General features: G+C 38.7%; 1 protein-coding gene and 1 long non-coding RNA gene across 2 annotated transcripts in view; one reads left to right on the top strand and one right to left on the bottom strand.

Annotated features, from left to right (window-relative positions):
- Nucleotides 1-3,514, bottom strand: part of LOC109308087 — a 10,292-nt gene extending 6,778 nt beyond the window's left edge. Inside the window, exon 1 of the long non-coding RNA XR_002100456.1 lies at nt 3,060-3,514. This is a non-coding gene — a long non-coding RNA (uncharacterized LOC109308087). The remainder of the gene's footprint in view (nt 1-3,059) is intronic.
- Nucleotides 1-12,890, top strand: part of CCNH (cyclin H) — a 16,551-nt gene extending 3,661 nt beyond the window's left edge. Inside the window, 5 exon segments of the mRNA XM_019532328.1 lie at nt 129-292; nt 3,971-4,041; nt 6,839-6,944; nt 10,559-10,619; nt 12,668-12,890. Of these exon segments, the coding sequence (XP_019387873.1) occupies nt 129-292; nt 3,971-4,041; nt 6,839-6,944; nt 10,559-10,619; nt 12,668-12,706 (441 nt within the window). The 3' untranslated portion in view covers nt 12,707-12,890.
- Nucleotides 12,891-13,170: the final 280 nt, after the last annotated feature.

Genomic DNA, 13,170 nt, shown 5'->3' with positions numbered 1-13,170 from the left:
CCAAATATATATATTTTTAATTCTGTATTGCTTATTTTTGTATTAGAAGATGAAGAACGGTTTTTCACTTGGAAAGATCATATAACAATACTAAAAGTAGAAGTAATGACCGAATGTTTGTTTTCCAGACTCGTTATCCAATGTTAGAAAACCCAGAAGTTTTGAGGAAAACAGCTGATGACTTTCTCAATCGAGTAGCTTTGACAGATGCCTACCTCCTGTTTACCCCTTCACAGATAGCTCTCGCTGCCATATTATCTAGTGCCTCCAGGGCAGGAATTAATATGGAAAGGTAGAATTTTATTTTTTAAGCAAGGATGGTTTTAAAAGACTAATTTGTTCCTTGGATTAACTTTTGTTCCAGGTGTTAGAACCCTTTATGTTGGTGGTTAAGTATGGGTTTATTGCACAGTTTACAGATAAAGACTCTGAAAAGAGGCACTTGACCAGCTGCATTTCAGTATTGTGAAATATCATTACTGTATTTTTCCTCTGCTGTTGGAAACAAGATGTTGGACTATATGGGTAATTGGTGTCTGGCTTTTGTATTCCTCTGAGGCTTCTGCTTCCAACCTGATTTCATATTCCCCATTTAAAACACTAAAGACTTTCAATTCAATCCTGCGGGGTTCTGCACGTCCTTTCTTTCCAGTGCTTCTAATGGGAACTGAAGGTACAGAGCACCTCAAGAAGCACTTTAATAGCTTTATTGATTCTGAAATCTTAAGTACTCTTTAGAAAATGGCACTTCTCTTAGCTGGCAGAAGCAGCTAAAACTTACAAAATCTTCAACCTGTGCATCTGGCTATTATTTCAGCTTCCATTTCCATGGAAATGGACTAGTGAAAACTGGCTAAGTGCTTTAAAATCATCTTTAAAGTACTGGCATTGTTTGGCTGATCAATTTCCCACTTGACACTGGGAGTTATAGTTTGTAGAACTCTTCCTTGCAGACTTTTGCTGTCTGTCAACTGAGAGTTGCAAGGGCTTTCTCTAGTTATTACTTTAAAAACTTGGATCCAAGACAAGTTTTAATGCTTTAGGGGGATAAAATTTAATTGTAGAAATATTTAAAACAAATTAACAACATGAGTGCCATGCTGGGTCAGATCAATGGTCCATCTAGCTCAGGAAACAGTGTTTTTATTGCCCTTTTTGTGCTAGCTTATTTCTTTGGTTGGAGGGCTGTACTAGAGATTCATCTTACCTCTATTATAGCATGAACAGCATCACCATCTTGCTTGCCTGTCTCCCCCTTCTATTATTTTCTTGTCTTCAACGGTGACAAACAGTAGATCCTTTAGAGAGACAGTGTGTTTACAGGGTGTGTCTGATATAATCCACCTGCTGTCGTACCCTCCCTGGCTTCAGCCACTGTTGGTTTAGGGATGTCAGAAGATGTTTTTGACTGTCTTTAAATTGGGAACTTTAAAAATATATATGTATGTATAGTACATATTTATTTTCAGAAATACATAACCAGTTTGGTTACTCTGGATACTTCCTGTGTGACAACCTTGTTTCAGTTTTATGCCTCAATGCCTTTTAACCTTGTCTTATGAATTTAGATTGTGTTATATTAATGGTTGCAGACAGGCATTGCTGTAACTAAAAATTGAAATGTGTTTTGCTAGGACCCTGTTTTTAATCCTTCATAACTTGAGAAATAGTGTTCTTGCTATTTTTTCACTCTTTGGATGACCAGAGTGAATTTCTTAAGTTAGCTGAAATGACCAGTTTGAGTGACTGAAAAAAAATAGCCTGGCTGTGGGATATGCATTTGTTCCACCTAGCCCAGCAATTGAAAAAGTGCTTACACTTGAAACATCTTGATGCATATCTGAATGTTTAATTTGTGCTTCTTCAAGCTTTAGAGGGTCATGCTTTTAAGGTAAGACCTAGGAGAGTGTTAATATGTGGAATATATATCCAGAAAGGTTTGGGGGTTTTTTGTTTTGTTTTTTTGGTTTTTTTTTTTTTAAACACTGAACCTTGTCTTTGCTGTACACATAGGCCAGACTGACTGACTGTTTAAATCACAGAACTGGGTCTACCCTAAGCAGATCTAACAATTTTTTTTTTTTCTTAAATGTGTTTTATGAAGTCATAAATTTACAAGAGGTTTTTCTCTTATCTGTGGCTTATAATAATACTAACAGGGCTAGAAGGTCCTGAATTGTTTGCATTCTTCTACTGTCTGACCTTGATTCCCTGTTGTAGGAAAACTTATTTTACCCTTTCAAGATGGTGGCTAGTATAAAGATATGCTTAAAAGGTTGGGTTTTTTAGTTAGGAATTGAAACTCATGGCAGAGGTGATATGTTTTATTAGACCAACTAAATAGTTGCAAAATAAGTCTTTATGTGCAAGCTTTTGGGCACACACACCCATCTTCAGGCATAAGAGAATGCAAAGATTGTAAAATTTCATCTAGGTGGAAATGAAAATTCAAATTTCACAGGAGAGCTGAAGGTGTTGTAAGATCTGGTTGGGAGAGTTCATTTTGTGTAAATTAGATAAAAGCTAGAACGGTCTATGTACCTCAAGATTGTGCCCAAAAGCTTGCAAATAAAGAATTTATTTTGCAAATATTTAGTTGGATTAATAAAAGATATCACCTCTGCCAAGAGTTCTGATTCCTTTTGCCTGTAGACCAATATGACTATAACCTGTATTGCTGTTTTAGTTAGGACACCTGTAGAGCAGGCTAGTAATACTTCACCCTCCACCTACACTGACCTCTCCAACAGTAGTAGTATGAGAGATTATTTTAGGCTAAAAACTAGTGCAACTTTGGAAGCATTCTGCCTTTTGGATTGAATGTTGATTTAATAAAGCAAAATGTATTCAAGTCCACTTTACTGTCCGAGCCCCCGTGGTCTGGATTAGACTGCTGCCAGAGGTGGTTCAAGCACCTACTTTGAATGCCTTCAAGAGGCACTTGTATGTTGATCTTGCTGGGATCCTATGACCCCTGCTGATTTCCTGTCCCTGGAGCAGGCAGCTGGACTCAGTGATCTTCCAAGCTCCCTTCCAGACTTAATGTCTATGAAAATAACTTTGCTTGTGAGTTGTGTTTTTTATGATTATGATCTACATGTGTTGTAGCTCATCAGTAGAAGGATTAAGGGAAAGAAAGAATTACAGATACAGATAACTGGTAATGCATAGTGTTCAAGTAAAGCTTAGTAGAAGTCTGAGCCGTGTTTTTATTTGTATGTGGTCAGGAATGTTTGTCTTTGAAGCAGTGCTTTGTTGGAAGCTTGAACAAGAGAGGAAAGAAAGTACTGGAGCCGAAAGCTTTCCCAACTGAAAGGTGTCACCACTCTGAACCAAGATTATGTTGTGGTTCATGTGTTAATATTTTGTACTTTGCTATAAATAAATGCATGAAGTGAGATTTTAAAAGTAGCACATACTAAGAGAAAAGAGGACAATACACTTCCCTTTGTCACTCATACCCTGTGATTTGCAAGGATTAGCATACAAGCATTAGCAAGCATACAAGAGCAAATAATCATAACCTGAATGTTTCATCTTAAATGATCAACAGTAAAACTGTTTATTTCCTTTCTTGTTTAAAAATTGACACAGCATTGTGTCAATATCCCTAGAGAAATGAGGGGGAAGTCACCTCAGCTGTTTTGCCTGCTGACTTGGGAAGATAGCACTCAGGTGTTTGTTTATGAAAATTTTTTTCTTTCTCTGCAGTGTTAAAGGCCAGGATGACTTTTTTTTTTTTTTTTTTTTAAACAAAATATCAGTTTCTGATAGCTTTAGAATGGTAAATTCGTATTCCTAGTCACGACTAGCGGTTTGATTAAAACAATTAGATCTTCTCCATGGTGTTCAGAGTTAGCTCTTTTATTCAGGTAACGGAAGTATTTGTTCAGTTGTGTTTAACCATAATAAGTCTAAAGTTGCCAAGCGAGTGACGATATTTTTACTTATGTTTTCATGCTTTTTTTAGTTATTTATCAGAAAGTCTTATGCTGAAAGAAAACAGACCTTCTCTATCCAAGCTACTAGATGGTATGAAATGTAAGTAAACACTGTCCTGAGAGCATGCTCTTGCCGCCTTCTTCCCTTCTCCCCACACCCTGACCCTGACCCCCTTCCCTCCAGCCCCAGCTATATAATTTGAAGTAGGGATTTTGGAAAAGACTTCTGTTGCATGCAAACATGTAGCACCATGCTGGAAAAACACAGTATGCTGTTGTGCTTCATTTTAAAAATGATTACAGGAAGAACAGAGAAACTGGAAAACTAATTGGTACCTGAAAAATAAAATATAGCTAACAAAACACAAAGTTAAGCATAAAGTAACCTAAAGAGACTCGGTGTATCATATTGCTGATTGAACACAGCCCTTAAAAGTGAGAGCACTATTTTTGGTACCAGAGCATGCTGCTGTAATTTTACAGTGTTGGGTGAAATGTATATATTCCCTCTCCTTCCCTAATTTTTCCTCACTTAAAAAGTAGTAACACTATTTCCTAGCCATTTTCTGATTTGGGGTTGAGTTTTAGAAGCCTGCAGATCATTCCTTATGCCACTAGAGGGTACATTTTCTCAGCTAAATGACTTGTAAGCTGCAAAGATTTTTTTTTTTTTTTGTTTATGTTAAAGCTACTCTTGGATTATATTTCCCTACTTTGTGACTCTTCTAAATGGCTTAAAAGAGGCTCTAAGTTTGGGGATTTTTTATTTCTGTTAATCTCTTCTTGGTATTTATGAAGTAATGTTAACAGCTCTGCTATTTGAAAACTTGCTGTGTGTGAGTGTGTATGTGTATTCATACAGGAAAACCTCATTATTATTGAAATGCAGGGGACCAAAAAAAATACTGACTTTGAAATCAGTGTACCCATAGGGATTTTACGTGTATCCAAATTACTATGGATACATACAGACTTAGTTCACTCACTTGCCCATTTTGCTAACCGGTAAGAACAAAATGAGTTATTTCAGTGATGCTATTAAGTAAATTTCATGGTACTATATGTAGCAACGAGTTGTTCCATGCAACAGCAGCACTGGCACATCATCCCTGATCATGCCAAACTGCCATCAGTTGGGATTGGTGGTGGTTTTGTGGGATCGGGGGAGGTGGGTCCTTGGAGGGGCTTCATGAGATTTTTCACGGGGCAGAAGGGGTTGGTGGGACAGTTTGCCACTTAGTTTGACCTAATCAGAGGAAAAATGGGCCCCTAGATTGTTGCTATGTTTCAAGATTAGGAACTCCTTGTGCTATATACAGGATCATGACATCTGCTTAATTTAGTCATTGGGATGACTTCTCACTTAGTTCTTATCAGTCAGTAAAGTTTGTAAGTAGGTGAACTAGGGCTGTCAAAGTCCGTATTTTTTTTGGTCTCCTGAGTTTCAAATTCACATGGTTTTCCTGATCCAAGAGACCAGACAATGGCTTTGAATTTCAAATAGCTGCATATTAAATTATCCATATTGTAATGCTTACAAAAACCTATCCTTTTGTTTGGGGAGTGACAACAGCTTTGAAATATCCAATACTTTGAAATATCTGCTGTTGAACTAACTAGGTTTTCCTGTATAGTTAGCTGTCAGGCCTTAATAAAAGGAACAGGGTATGAAAATCTTCTAAGGATTTAGTTCTCCAAACTGTTTTATTATTAAAATTAAGTATTAAACAGATTAATAGTGAATAAAATCTTTCGGTTATTGTATTTCTAGTCTCTTGCCTCTTGTAATTATTTCAGTGGTTTATTTTTTTTTCCAGTTACTAGAGTCTTCTAGGCCAAATTTTTAAATTTCTGATTTAAAAGTAAGGTGACTCATTTTTCATTCCCCTACTCTCTTAAAGTAGAATTATTCAAGCTGCCATTGTACTGTAAAGAAAAGCAAAAACTGCTTATTTCTTTGCAAGTTGAATGTTTCCCCAAATGTTATGCTGTCCATCATAATTTCTGTGGAGAAACTTCCCTTAAGCTAGGATACTTGAAAATATCAAAAGCAGACACTTTATAGTGGTATAGAAAATTGGTAATGGTTGTCTGCTTTTCCTTTTATGCTTACTGCAAATTTGACAAAATCAGGTTTATTTTAAAAAGATTTGAGACATGATCTCTGTTTGTAAGATGTGCTGATAGCAAAACATACCAGCATATCCTGATGCTCACTAGTACAGTAATGCTAACTCTGCATTATCACTTAGCCTTGAGGAAATCCACAATCATGATGCTAACAACTAGTTTAAGTTTAGTTCTTTGCTGTAAGCTTACCCTATATTTTGACACTACTCAAAATAAATCCTCTGATGTAAGATGACAGTTTAGACTCTTACACATGTAATCTTGAGTTGTCTAAAGAATGTTATGTGGTGAATTTTCTAAGATGAGATTTTGTTTATGAATCCATTTTTAAAAAAGGTCTTTTCAAGTACTCTAATATTTGCTAGATAAATGCAAGGATTTAATTTGGGAAGCTTTCAATATAATTAAAATTTCTTCAGCACATTGCACTGTAGCTATAGCATTGATATCAAAGTAATTTTTTTAAATGGATACTTTTGGGTTTTTTTTCTTTATAAGGTAAGCAAGGTCTGCCATTTTGAATTCTTCATAAACTTCTGGTTTGGCTAGATTTCTCAGAAAAACTGATTGATATGTTTAGTGTAGTACAGAGTACCTGGTCTTCTAGACTGAGCTCAAGGGTGAGAGGCTAGTACTCTTGAGGTTCTAAACTACTACAGGCTCCCTGGGAATAAGCTGATATAGTTCATGGGGAAAGTGCTGTGAGAATTCAGTAACTAATTGTTGCTAAATTAATGTTTTGAAAATGTTTGGTATTACTATTACAGGCATGAAAAATCTCATAAAGAAATATGAACCACCTAAGGCTGAAGATGTTGCTGCTCTAAAACAGAAGTTGGAGAAATGCCACAGTTCAGAACTTAATACAAATTCGTAAGTAGACCCATAGACAACTAGGGCTGGATGGGATTTTACAAGGTCATCCAGTTGAACCCTGCTCAGAGCAGGACCACCCCCAGCTAGATCATACCAACCAAGGCTTTGTCTAGCCAGGTCTTAAAAACCTTCAAGGATGGAAATTCCACAACCTGTCTAGGTAACCTGTTCCAGTGCTTTATTGCCCTCCTAGGAAAAAAGGTTTTGTTTTTTTTTTTCCTCATATCTAACCTCAACTTTTTTTGCTGCAGCTTAACAGCATTTGACCCTGTTCTGTCATCTGCCACCACTGAGAACAGTCTAGCTTAGTGGATTTCAAGCTGTGGTCCGTGGACCTCTGGGAGTCTGCAAACTATGTCTAAGGGGTCTGAAAAACATTACTGTGATCAACCAAAGTACATGACTACCCATGCTTACAATTCAGAGGGGTCTGCACTTTCCTTCAAACTTCTTAGGGGTTTGCAGATGAAAAAAGGTTGAAGACCACCATTCTAGCTTCATCGTCTTTGTTAACCAACCTTCAGATAGGTGAAGACTGCTGTTTAAGTTCCTTCTCAGTTTTCTCTTCTCTAGACTAAAGCCCAGTTCTCTCAGCCTTTCTTCAAGTTATGTGCCCCAGCCTATAACTGTTTTAATTGCCATCTAACTCTCTCCGATTTTTCTACATCCTTTCTGTAGTGGGGGTTGTGGCCTCACCAGTACCAAGTAGAGGAGAAGAATCACTTTCTTTGATCTGCTCCAGCAGATCTTCTTTGGCAGTGCTCTTACTAATGCAGCCCAGTATGTCATTAGCCTTAATTGCAGCAAGGGTACATGGTTGCCCCATATTCGGCTTATTGTCCACTCAACCCCAAGGTATGTTTCTGCAGAGCTGCTGCTTAGCCACTCAGTCTTCAGCCTGTACTGGTACATTGGATTTGTTCCATCTTAAGTGCAGGACTTTACACTTTTCCTTATTGAAACTCTTTAAGATTTCTTTTGGTCCAATCCTTCAATCTGTCTAGGTCTCTCTGAATCTTAGACCTACCCTCCAGTGTAAATACTACTCCTCCCAACTTGCTGTCATTTGCAGACTTGCTGAGGGTACACTCTGTCCCCTCTTCTAGGTTGTTGATGAAGGTATTAAACAAAACTGGCCTTGGGATTATCCCCTGAGGCAATAGGTGGTGTGTAAGTGCTGCTAGTTGGTGTTATAACTCTGTGCTGCTGCCCCCGCTGGTGATGGATGTTGGGTTTAGCTAGGGTGCTGCCCCATGTCCTGTTATTGATGCCACAGCCACCAACCCCATTAGCTCCAGCCAGGCTGTAGCCCCATGCCATGTGCACCATTTTCAGCACTTAAATCTGTGGGGATATGTGCCCCACATGCTTCTCTGATGTGTCACCAATGACTGAGGTACTTACTTGATACTGGTTGCCAACTACCTGTTGATCATTGATCACTGCCTGTTAAGCCCAAAGATCCAGCCAGCTTTCTATCCACCTTAGTTCGTTTGTCCAACCCATACTTCCTTGGCTTGCTTGTGAGAATGTTGTTGGAGATTGTATCAAATGCCTTGCTAAAGTCAAGGTATATCATGTCCACTGCTCTCCTCTTTCCACAGAGCCAGTCCTCTCAGAGAAGGCAGTCAGGTTGGTCAGACATGACTTGCCCTTGATGAATTTATGCTGACTGTTCCTAATCACTGTCTTCTCCTCCAGGTGCTTAGATGAGAATCTACTCTATGATTTCTTCAAGGACTGAGTTGGTACTGAGTGGTCTGTAATTATGCAGATCCTGCTTCTTCCGTTTGTTAAAGATGGGCACTATATTTGCTCTTTTCAAGTCACCTGGAACATCTTTCAATCGCCACAAGTTTTCAAACTTAATGGCCAGAGGATCTGCAGTCATACTGGCCAACTCTCTCAGCACCCCCGAGTATATCACATATAGGCTTGTGTGGGTCCAGCTCTTCCAAACAGTCCCTAACCTGTTCTTTTGCCACTGTCAGTTGCTCAACTCCTCCCAAAACTGTGCTGCTGGGTACAGTAGTTTGGGAGCTGACCTTATTTGTGACAACCAAGTTAAAGGCAATTGCGTACTTCAGCCTTTTCCATATCATGTCACTAAGTTGCCTCCCCCATTCAGTAAGGGACACACCTTTCCCTGATCTTCCTCTTGTTGCTGACATACTTATAGAAACCCTTCTTGTTAGCCTTCATTTCCTTTGCTAGCTGCAACTCCAGCTGCACTTTGCCGTCCTGATTTCATTTCTGCGTGCCTGAGCAATACATATGTTCCTCCCTAATCGTTTGTCTGCTTCTTGAAGGCTTCCTTGTGAAGGGTTTCCTGCTAAGCCGAACTAGTCTCCTGCCATACTTGCATCGGGGTGGGTCGTTCCTGTGTCGTCAGTAAGGTTTCTTTAAAGGTTTCTGTAAGGCCAGCTTTCCTGGACTCCTTTCCCCTTCAGACTGGCCTCCCAGAGGACCCTGCCATCAGTTCCCTGAGTGAGTCAAAGTCCACTTTTTTTTCTAAGTCCAGGGTCCTTACCCTGCTGCTCTCCTTCCTTTCCTCAGGAGTCCAAACTCAGTCATCTCATGGTTGCTGCTGCCCAAGTTGCCACCCACTTCTACATTCCCCACCAATTCTTCCATGTTTGTGAGCAGCAAGTCAGGAAGAGCATGGCCCCTAGTTGACCTCTCCAGCATTTGCACCAGGATACTTTCAGCATTAAGAAAGGATTTTTTTTTATCTTTAAATTGCTATTTTAAAATGTTAATCTTTACTTGCTTAATTAACTGAAAATTAAAGCTAATCTTACTTCGTAATTTAGGTAGCTTTCAGCCTAAGAACATTTAACCTCTTCTGTAAGGAGCTGGGTGAGAAAGCTAGTAAATATTTTCTGCCGTTTTTTATAAGCCTGATGCTTCTGGATGGTGCTTACCAGTTCTGCTAAACTGTCATTTGAGCTAACTTGCACCACAACATTTAAGAATATAAGTTTAATGGTGGTGAAGCACAATTGGGCCATCAGGGTTTTCTGTTCAGTGCGGCCACTGAGACATGTCTATACAGCATAAAATAGTGCTGTGTAGAAATACCAGAGCTAGCTGGTATAGCCAACCAGTATAGTTTCTCAGCTAGGCTAATAGGGCAATGCTTTTCCTAGTAAGGATGCAGACTTGATCGCAATTAGCTGTCGTATATGAATGGCACTGTATTGTACCATATAGATATACCTGACTTTATATAGCATCTCATGCAAGTTACATGAGTATATCAGTTAAGTCTGTAAGTTAGGTATTGATATTTACTTTTTTAATGGATGTAGCAAGAATCTGTTTATGAAGGGATTAAAGGTTGTATAAAGTATTATATACAGATTTTTTTTTTCTAAATACTAAATGTTCTTGATTGCTGTTTTGTGTAGAAGGTAATACTTTGCCTTGCTACCTTGAAGCAAAGTGAAAGCAAATTCAATACTAGTGAAACTTTACCTACATTTCTAACTAAAAGGAAAACATGTAATAGAAATCCAACTTAATGTCAAAGGAAAAGATGATAGTTGTGCAGATGATGTTGCTTTGAAATGACTGAATATCACATGTATAGTTCATTCTTTTTTGTGTAGGAAGAAGAGGAAAGGTTATGAAGATGATGAATATATTACCAAAAAACCAAAAATGGATGAGGTTAGTATTTGTTTGGTGAGGGAGTTGTGAACAGATGTTACATTGTCTGGTTTACAAATAGCTAACACGAATGTTGAAAAGTGATACTTTCTCTCCACTGTTACTGTAATAACTGTTCATACTGCATATATCCTGGAGGCTTTATTCCAAGTAAACATCCCAGTTGAAATTACAGTTTCAAACTTTAATTTTTTAGTCGCTTGATATCTGCAGTAAGAGTAGATATGCCTTCTAACTTTCTATTCATTCCCACTTCTTCCTATCTTTCACTGTTTTCCTGTTTACAGGATAATATATTAATGTTTTGCCCTTATTAGTCTAAGTGGAAGAAGCAAATATACACTAGATGAGGAAGCAAAACAGTTGCATCCAGTTTATGTAACAGACTTGAAAAATGACTTTTCTGGGACAGAAAATTACTGAACTGTTACCTCAAGATCTTTTTAAAGTGCCCAATATTAGACTCATGGTACTGTATGTAACACGAAAAGTTCCACACAACAGCAGCAATGATCTGGGGGCCCTGTCCCCTCTGATTTATATCAGTCTTTAGTGCTGAACTGATGCGCCATCCCTGATCATGCCAAACTGACCCCAGTCAGGATTGGTGGTGGTTTTGTGGGATCAATTTACGTTGGTCTAAGCGTCCAATATTAGACTCCTTATTCTTTTATACGTTAAATGGTGAGATTAAGTGTTAAAGTTAGTAGGTGCTAATTGTAAGGAATGTTAGTGTGTGTTTACTGTTGATCACTATTAGCACTAGTTAGTTTCATGTTTGGAGTTAATACCATCTCTAATGTGCAGTGCTCAGACCTGCTGCTAGAGGGCTGGACACAAATTATTGGAGAGTGGGTTTAAATTAGACATCTGCAAGAACTACTTCACAGTTAGGGCAGCTAGGAGCTGGAACCAACTTCCAAGGGAAGTGGTGGTGGCTCCTACCCTGGGGGTCTTTAAGAAGAGGCTTGATGCCCAGGTGAGGGGTTGGACTTGAAGATCTACAAGGTCCCTTTCGACCTTACTTCTGTGATTAGGGGACTGCAAGTCTGCTTCATGCCTGCCCTGTATGCTGCTTGGATTGCTCTCTTCAGACCCCGGATTGTCCTACATTTATCTGGATCCAGTCCCCACCAGGCCCTGCAGCCGTCTGGCAGCTCCTTTTCCTTGTCCCTTCCCTCCTCCCTTCCTGTCCCCAACCTCTTCTCCTGTCTCTCCTTTATTTGCAGGGCTTGGTAGGGGCTGGCTCTGGGCATGCAGACGTATGAGTTCTCCAAGCAGATGTGGTGGTATCTGAGGGCATGGCTATAGATTTAAAAAAAAAAAAAGCTCTTATCTGCTTGAGATGATTGCTGGTCTTGTAGACATTGGTATAGTGGTCTGTGGGTTTGTGGTCTGTTATCAGTCTCTTAAACCATAGATAAGCTTCAGTTTTAAACAATAGTATGAATATAACCTAGCAGACCAACCAACTTTTTAGGTACAGGGAGAATCTTTTTTGAACAACTTTATACTTATGCTCCTTTACTCCTGGGGCAGGCAAAATACAGCCTGCAAGCTGGATCTGGATTACCAGCTAATTGGATCTGGCTTGCAGGTGAGTGCCTGTCATTTGATTACATTTGACCCACAGCTGCCCTGGTAGTGCTTAGCCTGGGACAGCTCACAGTGGTCACCCCTAGTCTACACAGTATAAGTTCCAGTACAGTAGTACAATTCTACTTAGTGACAAGATTGAGTTGTATACATTTCTGAAGCTGTCAGCATAGCTATGAATTTACTTGTAGCTTCTTAAATTATCTTAAAGAAAAGTGATAGGTAGATTGTTTTGTTTAAATACAGAGTGTTTCCACATAGCTCAACTTGCCGGCACATACTGTTATAAAAATGCTATTTCCTTTTACTGGTAGGAAGGACCATGAATTACATACACATCCAGAGATGCAATATGTAACCTGTGCTGCACTGCTGAGATTTTTTTTGTTGTTTACAACAAAGCATATGTAACTAAATCAGCTTACCCCCCTCTCACCTCTTTTTTATTTTAGGAAGAATGGACTGATGATGATCTTGTAGACACTCTGTAATGACACTGAGCACCACTAGAAGAATTTCAAGAATTCATTGTCATTTACTCCACGTGAAGTCTTATTTGTAAAGACTTTCACTATCAGCCAATACTGTCTTGCACTTTTCCTATTTATAGTGAAATTTAAATGTGTTTAAGTACTTCATAATAATAAAATGATTACTTTTTTTAAAAATGTAAAATGTTACTAAGTTGCTTGATCATGCTTTTTTCGTTTCAGATCTAAGTATGAATAAAAACTTGTTCTCTATTCCTAGGGGATAGCTGTATAGATTCTCTCAGCCAGAAGTATCTAACTCTGTAGTTAAATGTCCTGTGATGCTTGCCTATACACTGTTCCAATGAGATGCAGATTTGGACTTGCCTGAAAAGGTTGCATTTGGGAGTCATTACGGACATGATAGCAAGCTCTTTTTAGAAGACCCTTCTTATCAGCGGATGTCTTGTTATATGTCCATCTCT

Source organism: Crocodylus porosus, unplaced genomic scaffold, assembly GCF_001723895.1.
Source record: "Crocodylus porosus isolate Cpor-Errol unplaced genomic scaffold, CroPor_comp1, whole genome shotgun sequence".
In the NCBI taxonomy this organism is placed as follows: domain Eukaryota; kingdom Metazoa; phylum Chordata; order Crocodylia; family Crocodylidae; genus Crocodylus; species Crocodylus porosus.
This window is presented reverse-complemented; position numbering and strand designations above follow the sequence as displayed.